Source organism: Culicoides brevitarsis, chromosome 1 (assembly GCF_036172545.1).
Source record: "Culicoides brevitarsis isolate CSIRO-B50_1 chromosome 1, AGI_CSIRO_Cbre_v1, whole genome shotgun sequence".
NCBI lineage: Eukaryota > Metazoa > Arthropoda > Insecta > Diptera > Ceratopogonidae > Culicoides > Culicoides brevitarsis.
In genome coordinates this window covers 4,579,935-4,600,574 of record NC_087085.1, presented here as the reverse complement: position 1 = coordinate 4,600,574, position 20,640 = coordinate 4,579,935, and the positions used below count along the sequence as shown (strand labels likewise).

The 20,640-nt window shown below is 21.0% G+C and overlaps 1 protein-coding gene across 2 annotated transcripts in view; it reads left to right on the top strand.

Annotated features, from left to right (window-relative positions):
* LOC134827424 (RNA-binding protein fusilli) overlaps positions 1 to 20,640 on the top strand; it is a 54,685-nt gene that overhangs the window by 11,742 nt on the left and 22,303 nt on the right. For both annotated transcript variants that reach the window (XM_063840046.1, XM_063840045.1), the window contains exon 3: positions 13,311 to 13,496. In XM_063840046.1, coding sequence (XP_063696116.1) covers positions 13,311 to 13,496 — 186 coding nt within the window. The remainder of the gene's footprint in view (positions 1 to 13,310; positions 13,497 to 20,640) is intronic.

Here is a 20,640-nt window from a genome sequence, read left to right as displayed (position 1 = left end):
TGACGTTTTATTTTATTTTTTTTTTCTTTTTGGAATGACGCATTTAACGTATGACGAGAATTGTTAAATAATAATTACAACGAAACAATATAAAAAAAGGAGACAAAAATTTTTACAAGTCTGTCCTTCAGTTCAATTAATCACGGTCGTTTGCTCTTTCCTCCTACAAAAGTGTTGTATGAAATTTTTAATTATTTTACTGCTTGGAAAAATATTCTAATATCAAGTAGGTTTGATTAATGTGATAAAGTCATGTTATATATTATTAATAATTTAAGATGTATGAGGTAGACAAAAAATTGTCAGAAATCTATCGGTCATATTTTTTAATTTTTTACATTAAAAAAAAACATTTTTCTATAAAATTTAAATAATTTATAATTAAAATAATATATTTTTTTAATTTTTTGAATTAAAATTTATACTTAATTTAATGAATAAATTTAGAAAAAAATAAAATAATTTTTTTAGGAACAGAAATTAATATATTTTCTTAAAAAAATTTTTTTTATATTTAATTAAATTAATTAAACTATTTTATTTTATTTAAATTCAATGAAATCAATTATTTTTTTCAAAATAAAAAATAAATCAAAAAATAATTATTTCAAAACCTAAATTTAATAATTTTTTTCTAAAAATCAAAAATTTTTGAAATTTTTATGATGATGCCCATGTGTCAAACATTTTAGATTGTCATTTTTTTACATATCAGTTTTAGGTTTTGAAATAATTATTTTATTTATTTTTTACTTTGATTAAATAATTAATTTCATTGAATTTAAATAAAATAAAATAATTCATTTATTTTAATTAAATAATTAAAAGACATGTGTCAACTATGTCAAAAGGTCTTTTTTGAGAAAATATATAAATTTCAAATCCTTAAAAAATTATTTAATTTTTTAAAATTTTTTTTTTTAATTTTTTCATTAAATTTAAGCATAAATTTTAATTCAAATAATTAAAAAAAATTATTAAAAAAATTAAAAAATAATTAAAAAAAATAATTTTTTAAATTATAAATTATTTAATTTTATAGAGCAAAAAATTTTAAATGTAAAAAAATTAAAAAATATAACCGATTAATTTCTGACAACTTTTTATCTACCCCATACATCTATTTATATATTATTATTATTTTTTTATAAATTTCAAGAAAAAAATAAAAAAAATTATAAAAATGTAGAACATGGAACAATATCATATTATTATTATATTATTAAAATATGTATAAATGTACATTTCATCGCGTATTAGGATTAAAATTAGCAAAAATATGCAATCGATAGGCAAGTTAAACATGTTTAAAGCACCTTATTAAATAGAAAATCGCAACGATCTCAATCATTTTTTTTTTCATTAATAAATAATAGTAATAATAATAACATTTTCTTATAGTAATAATAATATTAAGTTAATTGTTGTCTTGTATAACTATAACATAAATATTTCTTTTGTGCTTGCAAAAGATATAAAAATCTATCAAACGGAGAGAAAAACATTAAACAGCCTCTAAACACAAAAAAATGTATCGTAAAATTAATTGAAATAATGATTATGTTGCCTTTTCTAACCTTACCAACAACTACCGGATTACGCAAATAAAAATAAAACAAGTATTATCTATCAATCTATATGATATACATTAACGATGAAAAACAAATTAGCTCGTTTTTTGTCTCTTGTTTATTAATATTCTGATGTCAAAGAAACAAAAACATGTCCGGATAGTCTTAAAGTATATGATTAATATATATTATTATATATATCATATACTTTAAGAAAAAACTGCTCTAATAACACAAATCTCGCAAAATGTTAGAGGTTAGAGGAGATTAATACCAATTACAGGTGTGCAAGGTCTGGAATTAATGTTCATTAGTTTTGATGGGTAATCTATTTATTATTAATATATTTTTTTTAAACAAATTACAAACATTTATATCAATTATAGTACATAAAAAAATGACGTCTTTTGCTCTACTTTTCATACTAAAGTCGGAAAAAAAGTGCTGAAATTATTCAGATCAAGTGTCACTCCGACGATAAATAGGACAAATTAATAACAACGATGTAATTTGCATTTGAAATCAAGATTTAGCTTGATCTTGATATTTTTTTTGCGACAAGAAACTTAATTGCATTTCTTGTTGTCTTTAAGTTTTTTCCATTGTCAGTAAGTGTTTTAAATATAATTCATCAAAAATCGTTGTTGATCAAAATCACAACACTTGTCAATACATCGGATAAAAAAAAATATTAAAATTAGAGGTAGAGACATTTTTAAGCCGTGTTGATATAAAAAATGGTCTAGTTATAACAGACATTTAAGATTATACGCAAATGATTATTAAATTAATAATAATAATGTTTAACATGTGTATTGTATATGTTCGGAGCAGGTTTTCAGAGATTTTTTTTTATAAATTGTAATAAAAATGTATGAAAATCAACTCTTGAACCACTTTAGATTTCAACCATGAGATATACAAAGTAGCTTACTCGCGTTGATTGAAATCGAAAAATTTTAAAAAGAGATCTTGTAGAATGTCTACATTAAATATTTTATTTTATAAATATATCCAAAGTGCATATCATTAATATGTTAATTGTAACAGCATGATTGATAATAATAAAAAAAAGTATTTATTAACAATAATAACAGGTATGAATGTTTAAATTAAAGATATTTTTGGTTTTTATTTGGATCGAAACGTGTAGCTTTGAACTTTTAACTCAATTGAAATCATTAAAATGTGCATTGGGTTGAAAGTTATAAGAAAATTTTTCTCATAAGAAAATCCCAATGCATATTTTGATGATTTCAGAAAATAATTTCGTCGCAAACTCTTCTTCAAAGTTACAGGTTTTGATCTAAAAATTAAAAAAATCATAAAATGTGCATTGGGATTAATGAAATTTTTAACGAAAAATTTGAAAATATTTTTTTTTGTTTAAAAATTGCCCAATGTAAATGTTGTGCCTTGGGTTTTTTGAATTTTTCATCGAAAAATTTGTAAATAATTTTTTCGTTGAAAAATGGCCCAATGCACATTTTTATGATTTCAGAAAATTATTTCCTTAGAAATTCTTTGATCTAAAAATTAAAAAAATCATAAAATGTGCATTGGGATTAATGAAATTTTCAACGAAAAATTTGTAAATAATTTTTTCGTTGAAAAATTGCCCAATGCACATTTTTATGATTTTAGAAAATAATAAAATAATTTAAAAATTAAAAAAAAATCATAAAATGTGCATTGGGATTTATTAATTTTTCAACGAAAAATTTGTAAATAATTTTTTCGTTGAAAAATGGCCCAATGCACATTTTAATGATTCAAAATTTGTAAGTTTAAAGTACAAAACTACACGTTAGGACCTTCATATTAACAAAATATTCGAAAAATATCAGTAATCAATTAAAATATTTGTACCTCAAAGAATTCGCTTTTGTTCAACTTTAAACTTGTAATTGTTGAAAGTTTCAAAAAAATTACATTCACTCACATTTTACGGACATTACTTGCAAAATTAATCATAATTGCATAGTTAAAGTTGAGCACAACTGACACTAATCGACTTCTGCTTTTACCTACTGTGTTCCAATGCTCCAGTTAAATTCATTCATTTACCTAGATACGCAAAACTTGATCGTAATAATAGATGGCTGATGGCACATAATTATAATATCATTTTCATAAATTCATTTTCTGGCCTCCTCCTGTTTACTTTGTAACATTTTTTCTTTCTTTGCTTGACAAAATAGAATGGGATACACTTGAAAGACGACTTTTGTTAATGCGATGCAACCTAATAACGTTGAGCAAAATCAATTTGTCGTCTTTCTTTGTCTCCGTCATACATATATGGCAAAAAACCGTAAATGTTTTATTCATATTGTTTCATTTTTCATATATAATTTCTTTCTTTTTGCAGTTATTTTATTATTATTAATAATATTTTATTAAATTCACAATGTTGCAAACTTCAATATGAAATTTTTAATATTAATTTTTTCTTTTCTGTCTATGGTGTTTTTCATGATTAACTTTTTTTTACTGTAAAAATATAAATTTAATATAATGATAGAAAATGAATATATATTTTTTAATTTTGATTACATAAATGTTTGTGATACAAATTTCAAGCGAAATTAATGTTAATAAAAAAAATGCTGATTGGATCTGTCTTTAAATGGAATTTTCCATTCACAGAAACCATTAAGATGAATGTTAAAAATGCATTTTATTTTAAATGACGTTCAAAAAATATTAAATTTAAATAATTTTTTCAGCAATTTGGGGATACATTTTTTAACAAAAATGTCACAAAAAACAACTTTTTATTTTTTTTTTTAAGTAAAAAAAAAACAAAAATTTTAATTAAAAATTAATTAATTAAAATAAAAAATTAAATTACTAAAATGTTTTTTTATTTAAAAAAATATATTTTTATTAAAGATTTTAAATTTAATTTAATAAAAAATATAATTTTTAATAAAAAAAAATAAATATTAATTTAATATAGAAAAAATTAATAAAAAAATATAATGTTTTAAATTATTAAAATTAATTTTTATTATACTATTTAAATTTTTTTTTTAATTTTAATTTAATTTAATTTAATAAAAAAAGTAAATTTTTTAAAAAAGAATAAATTTTAACTTTTAATAAAAAAATAATTTTTAATAAAAAAAATGAATTTTTAAAATTGAATATTAAAAAATAAAATTTTTAATAAAAAAATTGAATAAATAAATTTTTAAAATGTTTTAAATTCATAAAAAAAATATTTTTTATTATTAAAATTTATTTTTATTTATTTTATATTTTTTTTAATTTTTTATTAAAACTTTATTTATTTAATTTTATTTAAAAAAAATTATATTAAATAAAATTATAAATTTAGTGAAAATTAAACCAAGGTCATTTGAAGGTCGTTTGTTAAAAGATCAATTTCAACTAAATTTTAAATTAAATAATATTTTATGTAAATTAAGTATTAAATTTCTTATAAAATCCTTTTCGTATGCTAAATAATTACATTGAAAATTTTCATATAAATTAAAATAATAATAATTTTATCATTAATCTTCATTATTAAAATTATTACAACTTATAATTGGAACTGCTCAAATTAATTCATCCAACACTTTGATGTTTTAATTTTGTTCTGAATCCATCTGTGCGATCCAAGATAACGCACGTAACTCGCAATCTGTTTATCTCTTGATCGTTCATTTTGATATAAAGGAATTTTCTAATTACATGCGAGAGACATAGTTAAATAAACATTTTTTATAATTACTTTGTAGCAGCTTCTAGGAAATGGCTTTATAAGGTTTGTGATTAGTAGATCAGAGATCAAGAATTGTGTTATTATAACAATTTTTTTTTTCTATTTATTAATAAATCACTTTTTTGTGTTTATTACCTCGCACATGCCAAACTACGCCGCCGCCGCGCAGAGAGCAATTAAATATTAAAAAACGAGTAATTTTGCATTAAATTGTTATTTATTAAAAAGTCATAAGAGACTCTGAGGAGGAAACAAATGAATATAAAAGTATGACAAATAAAACGTTCCATCATTAACTTGTCCGTGGTTAAAAGTACAAAATTAAGATAAATTTGTCGAGATACTAAAACTTTCTTCGTTTGACACAAATATTTTTTTGTAGACTAGAAGGAAGATTTGTACTTTGACATTACAAATTATTCAACATAGTTCACCCAGACACAAAAATAACTGCAGGTTATTTTCTTTTCACATTGAATGATGGCAAGTGATGGGAAAAAAACTGAGCAAATCATCCAAATAAACAAGAAGAAGAAAAATTATGACGTTCGTCGCATTTTTCTTCTTCTTCTTTATTTAATTTGATGATCTTACGATTTTTTTCGTGGAATAAAAATTCATGAATGAATTTCTCGTCGCTGTAATAATTTTACAAAAAGAAGAAGAAATGAAAAAGAAATCGATATCTGCGACTCATCTTAAAAGTTAACCTACTTCATGAAAAGAGCAGAAAAAATTATCCCGAATTTAAAGATCACAACAAACAAACAAAAAAATCTGTACTTTGCTCGTCTCGTCGTACGCATGACTCTTTTTTATAATTCTTCTTCTTTTTCTTACGTAATTATTGTAAGACTTGTTTTTTTTTCAAAAGTTCTGTAAGAACGAAAAAAAGAACTTCACAAAAACCGGTCACGTTGTTTTTTATGCTGAAGATGCCAAAAAAACCTGTCGATAATAAACAGACTACTCGACGTGAATGACTTTGCTAAGTCGTTTATAATTATATTTAGGCTGCTTCAAATTTTTTTTTTTTTAATTTTTATCCCATGCCCCATTTTAAAAACTGAATATGGGGCAAAATAGAAAAAATAAAATTTCATCAAAATTTAACGTTTTTGGTCTATTTTTATATTTTTTTAAGAAATTTAATTTTTTTTTTTAAATATTTTCAAATTTCAAGAATTTTTTTATTGAAAAACGAAATTTAACATGAATTTTCTTCTCTAAAAATATTTTCAAAAAAATTATTTTTCAAAATTTTTTGACAGTTATTTTTATGAAATTTTTTTGTTTAAATTTTTAACTTGAAATACTCTGAGATCAATTTTAAATTATCAAAAAAATAATGTAGATAACGTAAAAAAATCTAAAATATTCATTTAAGACCAGAATTTGTTAAAATTTTGTAATTTTTTATTAAATTTATTTTTTTTAAATTTTTAATTTAAAAATTTATTTTCAAAATATTTTTTTTAAAAATTTTTTTTTTTTTTTTTTTTTTTTAATTTTTAAAAAATTTTTTTTTTTTTTAATTTTTTTTTTTTTTAATTTTTAAAATTTTTTTTTTTTTTTAAAATTTTTTTTTTTTTTAATTTTGAAAAAAATCTTTTGGGACAAAAAAATCTTTAAAAAATTTGTAACGGCCTTATATACATTTTTTTTTTGATGGTACATCTTCTTCTCGATGTCAATCAATGACTAATATAATTATTTGCGAATTATTTTTACAACCAAGTTGAATGCATTAACAACTTTTTTTGAAGGGGACTTGAATTTTTGTTCAAATATTTAATAATAATAATAATAGTTGTTTTTTTTAGAAAAAATCCTACATGTTATATTATTCACAATAAATCGATGATAGCTATCATTAAATATTTTTTTTAAAATAAATAACAAAGTTATGTCTTTAACTCATGCAAGCGAAGCTTTTTGCATGAATGAGTCAAAATTATATATTTTTTTTTATTTTCTGACTTTTTGAGGAGAAGTCTTATGATTAGCATATATTACGGATAAACATATATTCGTGTCACTTATTTTTTATTTTATATAAATTCTATATGTTCTTGATAAAGAATACATTATAGTATAATATATAACTTTGCATGTTGTTGAAATAATTTGCATAATTTATTTTAAATGACCGTTTAAGAAATCGCGTTATTCTATATCGCATATTCGCATACAGCAGTTTGTAGGTTAATTTGTTCCCAATCATTCATTATTTCAATAATAATAATAAAAAAATGTTGGATGACAAAAAAAAATATCAAATTAACAAACTGTCTGGATGCGATGTTATTTAAAGTTAAACAAATCCAAATTAATGATATTGGAAAAAAAAATTATAAAATAAAATAAAACGCATAAAATATACAAAATAAGATGTTCGTTCATGGAACGCATTCCTTTCCTCTTTGTACGACCGAAGACCGACTCGAATGTAACTTGACTCATAAAAATTTTTCACTTTCATACACAATGCAATTGGAATGAATATTGACCGGTATTTCAGCTTTTATTTTATTTAACGAGCAAGTTATTAAATTGAATAAAAGTGCATTGGATTATGTTCAAGTACACAAAAAAATAATTCTGAGTCAAGTGTCAGAAAAGAGAGTACAATTTACAACGAAACATGTTGGAAAATAATAAAATACAAAATTTTTGTCATTGAACGCGTCAGGGTGTTTTAAGGCAATTACTTCGACAATTAAGAGGGCACAAAAGTTTAATTTAAATTTTTTTCATGTTGTTTATAAAAATAATGAACATATTAAAAGGTAATGAGCAAGTACAAAGAGAGCAATTAAACTTATGAACTTTAATTGTTTTGGCATTTGTAACAAGCTGCGACACAATGTTGCAAAATTAATTATTTTCGTGAGTTTTTGATATGTTCCCATGCATGTTTTTTTGTTTTTTTCCCAGATGAAAATGTTGGATTATTTTTTTTTTTGCTTGGTTTGGATTAATTGAAAAAATATTGATAAAAAATTGCTTCAATCAGAAGAAATTTTATTTTTTTTTTGTCTAACCTAAAAATTAAAAAAAAATAAAAAATAATTAAATTAAAGATTAAAAAAAAATTAAAAATAAATTAATTAAAAATAAATAAATAAATTTAAATAAAATTAATTAAAAATTTAAAATAAATAAATATAAAAATTATATTATATTAAATAAAAAAATTAAATAAATATTAAAATTTAAAAAAGAAAGGAAATAAAAAATATTTTTTTTAAAATAAAAAAAAATTATATTAATTAAATAAATAAAAATATTTTTGTATAAAAAAGTAATAATTTTTTATTTAAAATAAAAATTAAATTGATAAAATTTTTTAAATCAGGAAAAATTTTTTCACGACCCATCTTACCTTAAATTAAAAAAAAAATTGATTAAAAATTTAAATAAAAAAATAAAATAAATGGAAAAAATAAGAATAATAATAAAAGAGTAAAAAAATTTACGTATAATTTTTTTTTTATTTTTAAAATTTAATTTTTTGAAGTATAATTTTTTAATTATGAAAAAAATTACTTTTAAATTAAAAAAAAATATATTTTTTATACAAAAATAAAAGCAAAATCTTTTATTTTTGTAAAAAAAAAGTTTAAAAAATTTACCTCAAAATTTCCAACTGGATTTATGCATCGACAAAAAAAATGTTCAGGTGTTGTATTTTGGGACAATAAATTACTAAAAATATCATGTCTCAAAAAAAATTTTTTTTTTTTAAATCCAAACATCCAACGGAAAATCGATCACAATAAGGTTTTTATGCAAATTTCTTAATATTTTATGCAAATTCGTGAAATTTATTAATTTTCGTCGAAAAATGCCCGCAAGGAGTGTTGTCATCTATTGTAATCAGTAAAAAATGGCACACACTCACTCAATAATTAACATACCTGTGAACAAAACTTGAGGACAACTCGAAAAAAGATAAAAAAAATTATCAGTTGAATGAACTCGTCGAAAAAATATATAATAATTTATTATGGAATAGTCATGAATATTTTATTAGAAACTGGAACGTCGTCGTCAATGTTAAAGAATGTAGTAGAAGAAATGTTTTCGATTTTTCTTTTCACTCATTTCTCACACAACATTCCAAAAAACAACACAAAAAATTTCGATGAAAACTGGTTGACCTTAAAAACTGTTATGTTATAAGCGCCACATTATTCGCACGTAGCTTCATCTCCGTTTTGAGCCATTGTTGAAACGCAACCTGATACGAATCATGGTCTAATAAATTATTTTAACATGGCAGTTAGTAGTGTCAAAATGTGTGCAAAGAATTTAAATTATCATATTTTTCTCATGAAAATGTCACGAAATTAGAAATTTTGCAAACATTATGAATCACAGCGAAATTTCTCCACGTTTCGATGTAATTCTTGTTTAAATATTTTGTTACATCCTTGTAAAAAATGTTTGTTTGTCAATCTTGATGATTTTTGTTATTAGCGTTAAAAATTAAAATATTTTCCCACAAAAACTGGAGGCGTTTCTTTGATGTTTTCATCTTTTTTTAGCTTTAAAATTACGGAATGAAGTCACTTATTGTTGTTTTTATGACCTTCACTCCCATCTGAGAAGATACGATCTTTTGCAAATTCATTGCAATTTTATTTATTTTTAGATGACTCCAAAAAATGTTGGATATAAATTTTTATGCTTGATTTGGATTAATTGAAATAAATTTTCAATAAGAATTTTTCATTTTTTCTCGAATCGTCTTACCTAAAAATTAAAAAAAAATTAAAATAAAATAAACGAATAAATAAAAATATGTTTGTATAAAAAAATATTTTTTTTGTATGCCTTAATGAGATTTTTAAAATAAAAAAAATAAATATAAATAATTAAAATTAATAAAAAGTAAAAATTTAATTTTAAATAAATTTTTAAAAAAAATTATAAAATCAAAAAATTTAATTTTTTTCTCAAGTTTATCTAAAATTAAAGAAAAAAAAAATAAAATAATTTTTTTTTAATAATATAAAAAAAAATCATTATTTTTGAATAAGATTTTTTAAAATAAAAAAAAAAAATAAATAAATAAAATTTAAAAAAATAAATAATATAAATATTTAATATTAAAAAAATAAAAGAAAAATTTTTAAAATAAATTTAAAAAAAAAATTTTAAAAAATAAAAAAAAAAAATTAAAATTAAAAATTTTTCTCAAGTTTACCTAAAATTAAAGAAAAAAATAAAATATTTTTTTTTAATAATACAATAAAAAAAAATCATTATTTTTGTATAAAAAAATTTTAAAAAAATAAAATATATGGATTGAAGTCACTTATTATTGTATTTTATGACCTTCACTCCCATCTTAGAAGATACGATCTTTTGAAAATTCATTGCAATTTTATTTATTTTTAGATAATTCCAAAAAATGCTTGAAAAAAAGTTTCAGAGGTTAACCGCAAATATCAACTTTGGTCCGAATATTCAGTCGCGTGATTTATTTTTATTGCTAAAAATCTTATCTGGCTTTCCTGTTAGAAATAATCTATATTTTTTTTTTGTGAAAGTAAACATTTTTAACTGCTCAGTTGCCCATTTTAATGACAGAATACGCAGTCAGTCATAAAAAAATAGGTCAAATCAGCCACAATTTTCAATTTTACATCTATAATGACATTCACTCCTCGCCCTATCTAAATATTATTAACTGTGAACTCTCGAATAAATGAATGAACGAACGAACGTTTTTGCGGCTAATCTATTTGATTAATATTCTCAGTCTGTGAATGTAAGAATATGATTGTTGTTGCCATTCACCAAAACCTCAGCGTTTTCAAGAGTGAAAAAAATGTCACCATTATGTCAAATGTATTTTGTCACGCTTTTGCCTCTCGTGCTGATTCGCCGTTGATTTGTTCGCTTGTGCTTTGTACGGATTGGACTTATTAAGAAGAAAAAAAAATACAATCTTTTTTTTGTTTTGTCATGCTTTTGCATATTTGTTTCAACAAACAGAAAAAAAAATTAAAAAAAAGTTTTTTTTTATTATTATCGAAAGACGTCAAAGAGTACAAAAAATGACAAAGAAAAATAAACATAAAAGAGTGTTGGGACTAATAATGCCATATATCACAAACAATAAAGTTTAAACTTCAACTCAAATCAGACAAACATTCATTTGGTGATGACATCTTATTTTGTTTACTAATGGACTCCATTATTTATGCAGATTTTTTTTAAATTTTAAGAATTCATTTTTAATACGTTTTAATTTTTTGGGACTTTTTTTGACGAATTAATTTTTTATTTTAATTATTTATTTTAGTTAGGTACCTAATATTTTATTTTAATTTCTATTTTATTTTAATTTTTTTCGAATTAATATATGTTTTTGTTTTAATTTTTTATATACTTTACTTTTAAAAATATTTTGAAAATTCGAAAGTACCTAACTAAAAATATATTATTTTTTTTTAAATTATTTTTTTTATATATAAATTTATTTATTTTAAAATTTAATTAAATTTTAATTAAAATTATTTTTTTCTTTGTTTATATTTATTTTTTTTATTACTTTAAATGATTCATCGTGTATTAAAAAAATATTAATAATAAGGTTAATATATATTCCTGTCATTAATATTTTTTGATAAACGATTTCAAAAATAAAATTTTTGTTAAGTTTAATTAATTATATTTAATAAATATAATTTTATTATGTATATATTTTTTATTATTTTTTATTTACTTATATACTTAATTTTTTAAAAAATTTAAAGTAACTAAAAATATATTATTTATTTAATTTTTTTAATTATTAATTTTTATATATTTTTAAAAATATATAAGCTATAAAATGTATAATATATAAAAATATAAGCTAAATATATTTTAATATTTTTTTAATAAGTTATTTAAAAAAAATAAATAAATAAATAAAAATTAAAAAAATCAATAAATTTTGAAATATATTTATTTTTTTTTAAAATTGTAATATTTTATTATTTGTTTATTTATTTTATTAGTTTTGTTTTAAATTTAAATGATTAATTTTATTTCGAAAAAAAATATTAATAACAGGAAAATATATTGAGCTTATTACGGCTTATTATTAATATTTTTTTATTACATGATTTAAAAAAAAATAAAAATAAATAAGTAATTTTATATAAAATAATATACTTTCAATTTTTCAAATTTAAAAAAAATTAAAACAAACAAAAAAAAATAATTAAAATAAAAGATTTAAAGTTACACATGAATAATTATAATTTAATCATGTGAATGTCATGTTTCTTGAATGCTCGTTTATCACATTATCAGACCGTAATGTGTTTTGTAACTTGTCTCTATCTAAGCTTGTGTGCTTATATATATTTTTTTTTGTTTTTGTGTAAATTTTCCTTTGTTCTCATAACAATAATAAAATATATTAATATTGTTTTAATTTTAATTTTTACGAGAATGACTTTTGTATATTTGTAATCATACATATTATGATGTATGTTAAAATTTTGTCAAATGCCCTTTTTTCCGCAACACATGTTATTTCATTGTTAAAAAAACAACTCTTTTTTTCATGTTTTAATAAAATAGGCTTTTAGTAAATATTTAACCATTTTATACTTGACTTGCATAATGAATGCACTTTGTCATTTTTCTTTTTTTTTCGCATGTTATACATATGGAGAAGATCAAGCTAATAAAATATTAATTATTATAATGCAAAGCTAAATATTAAGTTTATATTGTTAGTCAAATACAAATAACAAATGCAAAACAGTTTTTTCGTCGTTGTTGACGATGAAGTTGTTGTCATTGTCAACGTTATCTAAGGTTAGCTTCGTCGTAAGAGTTCGTATGAATTTTATATGGGTCGTTACATTAATTTATGACACGTAGTTTAATTGTTGTAATTGTAAAATTTATTGTTTACTTAAGTTTTGCATGTTCTTGAAAACCATTCAGATTTGCATTGAAAATTCAATAAAAACATTTTTTTTGTTTAATTGCAGATCGTTGGCTACAAACAATACCTCGTTCGACCATTGGGTCAATTGGGCAAAGATCATCCGCCAAACACAACCACATCGCTGAACAACAACGCTGGCGAAAACGAAGAATGCAACGAGCTAACATCACACATCACAGACGCGCTATTACAAAAAGCAGGAAAACCACTCAATGAAGTAATTGATGAAGTAAGTTTTTTTTTCAATTATTTAAAATTGGTTTATATTGTTATATATTTTGATTAATATTATCTACTTAATTTATCATCCATCTACTTGATGAGGCTCGAGTGTGGAAAAATTGATATATTATTATTAATTTTGTAAGGTAACGTGAAGGCATGAAAAAATTTGCCTCAAAGTTAATCTTTTGCGTCGTTAGTGTGAATGAATGTTGCGCGAAAGAATGAATAGTAGAAGTGAAGATGTTTTACATACCACACTTGATTGGAGTTAAAAGGTCTTCTAATCACCTGTTCTCGCGTTTGTTTAAAAGCCTGTACAAGTTGCTGTTTCCTTGACATTATTTTATCGCTTTGTACGCGATGCTATTTTTTTCTTTCGTGGCGCATAATTCTTTAACATTCATTTATTTTGTACAGTGTGGTTTTAATTTTTTTAACAAAATTATTTTTTAATATTAAAAGCAGTTAAAATCTTGAATTTTTAATTAATTATCGATTAATTATTATTAAAAATTTTATTCAAATATTATTTAAAATTTATTTTTTATTAATTTTTTGTTAAATTAATTTAATTTTATTATTTTATTAATTATTTTTAAATTTTATTTTAAAATTTAAAATTTTAATAATTTTAATTAATTATTTTTTTTTTATTTTAATTTATTAATTTTTTCAACTATTTCTGATTCAAACTTTATTTAAAATTAAAAAAGCTTTTATTTTTAAATAATTTTTTTAATAAATTTTTTTTTAAAAAACCTTAAAATTATTTTTAAATTAAATTAAATAAATATAATAAATATAATAATTTAATTAAATTAAAATAATAAAATTAATAAAAAAAATTAAAAAAAAAACAAATTAAATTAAAAAAATTAAATTAAATTTTTAAATTAAAAAAAAATTAATTTAATTAAATTTAATTTTTTTTTTTATAATTTATTAATTTTTATTTTTTCTTAAATTGTAATTTTATTTATTTAATTTAATTATTAATATAATTATTTTTAAAAAATTAAATTATAATTAAAAATTAATTAAATATTATTTTTTAGAATTTAATTATTATTGATTAAAATTTTAATAATTATTTTAGGTTAAATAATTTAAAGGAATTTAAATAATTCTTTGTATTAAAATTTAAAAATTCACTGTATTAAATTTACTTTAACAGACGAGCAGAGTTATTAGTAACACGCAAAAATTGAATGACCAAGGGCTTTTTTGCTAAAAAAAAAATAAAAATAAATTTATACAAAAAGAAACTCTATAACAGCAAAAAGTAATTAAAGTAGCGTTTATTTAATGATGATGATAATAAATGAAGTGATATTCCCTTTTTTCGTTGCAAATAGCAACAAACTTCAACTCTCGTGGGAGATGAGACGCATGATTAATCTTGAAAAGAAATCAATTTTGATTGTATGTTTATTTTCCTCGCAGAGCGAAAAAAAAATCTTTTATTTATAAATAAATGGCTGCAAAAAAAGCACAATGTTGCGTTTTTATTTTTATATCGATTATTCTGTAAAACTATATAATTTTATTGCTCCGCAAAATTACATTTGTTACTCAAGCGTCTGAAAAAGGTGATGGAGTTGGCTCTCTTTTTTGATAAATGATAGTGCTACGATTTATTTGAAAGTCTCAATTACCGACGTGATTTAATTGCGCGATATTAATTACTATGCAATTTTTGTAAAGAAAAATAATAATTTATTGCCATTCGAATCACACTTGTAATTATTTGTAGCCGGAAAGAAACGCGCATAAACATAATAATAATAATATTGCAGTCAATTCGATATCCAATTGCACCTGTGTCTATCTCGTAGTTTTTTTTTGTTTTAACTGCTTAAAAACAGTAGCGTAGATATTTAAGGCTGTTTTCGGTATTTTTTAGCTGATATTTGCTTGGTTTGAATTAATTGGAAAAGATTAATTTCTTATCTGGAAAAAAATTTTTGAATTTTTTTTAAACTTATCTAAAAGCTAACAAAAAATTCATTGAGGATCAATGAGACTTCGCTAAGTAAAGGCTCTTATTTCCATAAAATCTTCTTTTTAAGGATCAAGTCGTGAATCGAGGTTTTCAATCTCAATAACTGGTTTAAATCCGTATACGTTTCTTTCTGACACTCCAATTGTTTTTAGCGTCTTAGCTAATCTCGCGTTGAAATTTTGGCCACAGATGGCGCTTCAAAAAACAAAAAGTTATTTTTTTTTGTTTTTGAACAAATTTTCAATTGAAAATTAAAATTTTGACTATAGATGGCGCTTTAATTTAAAAAAAAATATTAAAAAGTAAAAATTTTTACCATAGATGGCGTTTCAATAAACAAAAAATTAATTTTTTCAACTAAAAAGTATTTTTTTTTGTTTTTGAAAAAATTTTCGATTAAAAATTAAAATTTTGACTATAGATGGCGCTTTAATTTAAAAAAAATATTAAAAAGTAAAAATTTTGACCATAGATGGCGTTTCAAAAAACAAAAAAATAATTTTTTCAAGTAAAAAGTAATTTTTTTCGCTTTTGAAATAATTTTCGATTAAAAATTAAAATTTTGACCATAGATGGCGCTTTAATTAAAAAAAAATATTAAAAACTAAAAATTTTGACCATAGATGGCGCTTTAATTAAAAAAAATATTAAAAAGTAAAAATTTTGACCATAGATGGCGCTTTAATTAAAAAAAATATTAAAAAGTAAAAATTTTGACCATAGATGGCGCTTTAAATTTTGACCATAGATGGCGCTTTAATTAAAAAAAATTATTAAAAAGTGAAAATTTTGACCATAGATGGCGCTTTAATTTAAAAAATATATAAATTTGACCATAGATGATCCCATTTTTCTTTGCGATCTCGAAAAATTTTTTAACTTCTCCGTCACTGCTTCTATGAAAAATCCTAAAAAATAAAAAAAAAAATTATTAAAGAAAGTGAAAATCTGAGATGACATTCGAATCGAATGGCAATTGTTGTTTTTTATCGTAAAATATAAAATTATTTGTTTATATGATGTTGTAATTGCTGTCGTCGCCTATCTATTGAATTTGAGCCATTCAAGTGTTTATTATTCATTCATTAATTGAATGAATATACATTCATCGAACGAGTCAACTTGTCACATCATCAACGCCGCGCATCTCTTCAACTATAAACGTGCAAAGAGAGAAACGTGTTTGCAAGATTGTCTCAGCTGTGCTATCATTGATACAATCAATTTTTTATCTCACATTTATAAATAAATAGTTTGATGTGCAGCTATGTCATTTTTTTTGATACGATTTTATCAAGCGCTAAAAAAATTGTGTTTCGAGAGAAGAAATTTCTCTTTTTTTTATGAGCATTTCTTTAATTGGGGAGCCATAAAATTAGCATCACGTCTCGCAAGTTTATGCAAGAATGTGGCAAAATTACGTTATATCTGTCTCTTATGATAATATATTTTTTTTCGGCTGAAAAAACGAAAAATTTATATGAGTTGGCATAGTTTTGATGAAGAAAAAAAGTGGTTTTGACTAAATAAATCTATGCTTACCTCAAGTATTTTTATTGTTATTTTTAGCGTTCTTCCTTGTTTAATATTCATCTCAGGTGACAATGTTGCGCTCGGTAGACAAATATGTATGCAAATGTCTACGACAGGTGAAGAATTTGTTTAGAAATTCAAGAAATGCATTTGCGATGCACTTGTTGACTCGAGACCTTGTCATCTTTTGTCTCGTCGATTCGCTATCGATTTATGATGAATGATTATGAGATTTTTTTTAATAACGCTGCGGTGCAAAGTGTTTTGTGGTCATTCAGTAATGGGAATTGTCAAGTCACTCTTTTTCGATAAATTAATTCAATTGACGTGAATTTGAATATTTATTACTTTTAATTTCCATTACGAATGAGTTCATGACGCAGCGATATTTTCAAACGGAGTTTTTCCACTTTTTTGAATCATTTTCAAGTTTTCAAGTAAATATTTGTACAGACAGAAGCTGAATGCATCGCGGAGTCAATTAACATTAAATCTTACGAGACATTCATTGAATGAGTTCTCTTTTTAAGAAAACCGAGAATACTAAGTGTGTATGCAAATTGTGGTTGTTTATTAGCATAAACTCAAAATATAATACTATAATTATAAAAATATACTCAAAGCGTGTGTTTTGTATATTTGCAACAAGGTACCTACTGTCGAGTGATTAAGTTTAGAAGTTATTACGTTATGGGAATTTTTCTCATGTGCGGTTGATTTGCAAACGAAAACGAGACCTAAAGCCTGATCAGATTATCTTTTTAAATAAATTGTAATTATAGAGTGCCGTATAAATATTAATTAATAAAAGTATCATTTTGTTCTCGCCCTGATCGACAGGTCATAATTATGTGGCATGATATTCCCCGTGTCGTAAATATATCATGAGTGATATTTGTAAAATTTATCGTTACAATGTTTCCAATGACAATTTTTACATAAATTAAGTTTTAAGTATTCAACATATTTAGAATTCATTTTAATGAATTTTAAGAATTTTTTAATTTTATTTTTTGTAACAGAAAAATTCATATAATTAAATTTTATTAATTAATTAAAAAAATAAATTAAATAATTATCAAATTAAATATAATTATTTTTTTTAATAAAAAAAAATAATAAACAATAAATTTTTCAATTGAAAATTTTGAAATTTTTTAAAATTATTTTATTGAGAATTTTTTTTCATTTTTTTTAAATTTTTTTTTCTTATTTATTCAATAAAATTAAATTAATTAATTCTTGAATTAAATAATAAATTTAAATTTAATTTAATTATTTTAATTTGAATATTTTTACAAAATAATGAACAAAAATTTAAAAAATATATAAAATAAAATTTAAAAAAAAATAATAAAATAAATAAATAAAAAAAATAAAATAAAATTTAAAAAAAAATTATATTGAAATTATTTTATAAAAATTTATTTTTTTTTAATTTTATTTTTTAACAGAAAAATTTATTTAATAAAATTTAGTTAAAAAATAAAAAAAGTTTAATTTAAGAATATGTAAAAAAAAATTAAATAAATTTTTTTATTTGCAAAAAAAAATTAAAATTACTATTAAAATAATTAAATAAACTAAAACTAAAAAATTGAAAAAAAAAATTAAAATCATTTTTCAATATCTGAGTGAATGAATATTGCAAAAAATAATTGAAAAATAAATGTCAAAAAGATTTTTAAAAAATAAAAAAAAAATAACTAAAAACTTTATGAATTAATTCAAATTTTTCTGAAACCCTCAGAAGAAATTTAAAAAATTTTTATCTTTCAGTTTCATTTGAGTGAACTTCTGAAAGTAAAAAAATGTCAATAAATAGGTCATTCACGTCAATCCAAAAACTAATCAAATCAAATCAAACCTTTAACCGAACTTAATAATTTTCTAAATATGTTAATCTCCTAACTGTATCATGGCACCAAACCTGTCACAAACATCAATTCGATCAAAAAAGTTACTTTTGTGTAAAATGTTGTAAGAGCAAAGAATTTCCGTCACTTGTTACCAACTACTTACTTGTCGAAAGCATTTTAAAGATAAAGAAAGCAAGAAATGTGTCACACCCGTCACGGAACTGTAAGATTTTTTTTTCTTTATTTTACATCGATTTACATATCTTGTAAGCTTCTTCAAGTATTCTTTTGACAAGTTTCTCGCCTCATGTCATAAAATTCGCATTGAAATCTTCCGATGGGTCTTTGTTTTTGGTACGCCTACAGTCGACATTTTTGTTTTTTTTTTTTTTTACATGACGAACGTATTTATTACTATTACATTTGGCCTTTAGTCAAATGCGCGTGTGTACAAAAGTAATATTTATAAACATATACTCGAGTGTGTATGAATATGTACGAAAATAAAAATGTCGATGAAACAAAACGAAAACAAAAATTTACACTTTATCATAGTTTTGTTTGGATGACATTCACATAGATTTATTTATTTTTATTTTTTTTTGGCAATAAATTCCGTTAATAAACAGGTTTTATGCGGGATGGTCTCTTTATTATTATTATTTTTTATTCTTGATATTTTTTTTGTAAATTAATTATTTAATATAATAACAAAAATGTATGTCAACATATTTATTTGTAAAAAAATATATTTAATAATATATATTATAAAATATGTTTAATATTTAAAAAAATAAATAAGCAAAAATTTTTTTTTAGTTCAAAATAATTTTTTAAGAATTTTTTTAAACAGAAAAAATTTAAAAATGTAAAAAAAAATTATTTTATAAATATTTCTGTTTAAAAACAATCTTAATATACCTAATTATTTTGAACCAAAAAAAAAAAATTTATATACAAAATATATTTAAATTAATAAATATTTATATACAAAAAATTATTTATTAAATTATTAATATACAAAAAAATAATTTTTTTCTGGTTCAAAATAATTTTTTCATTTTTTTTTAAACAGAAATATTTATTAAATGGTAAAAAATTTATTTAATATATATTTCTGTTCAAAAAAATTTTTAAAAAAATTATTTCAAACCAAAAAAATATATATTTATTATATTATTATTTTATATATATTTTTTAATTTTTTTATTATTAAATAAATTAATTTTAATAATAATAATTAATTTTTAAAAATAAATAAATATAAAATATATTTTAATACTTTTAATTTTTTATGTATATTATATTATATTTTTTATATTTATTATTATATATTTTTTATATATCATATATAATAATATATAAATAATAAATATGCTCACATTAATTTTTTATTGAATTAGATTGATTTAACTAAAAAAAAATCGAAAAAAACTCAAGTCGTTCAAGTCCAATGAATGTGAATAAAATCAAAAGTAAAGTTAGGGCATGAAATTAAATTTATGTTTGAATTCTGTTCTTCGATTTTTATCAAATACCATTCTCTTGTATATTTTTTCATAATAATCATATAAAAAACCTTAAAAAAAGATAAAAATTAACATTAAAAAGAACACGAAACAGGTTTTTCGTTTTTGATATCTTTCACTTGCCACTGCTTGCCTTGCATTTATGTACCAAGAAGAGAGATATGTTGTGTACATAAGAAGAAAAGCTAACTTGCTCAAAGGCATTTTGATGACGATCTGTATAAT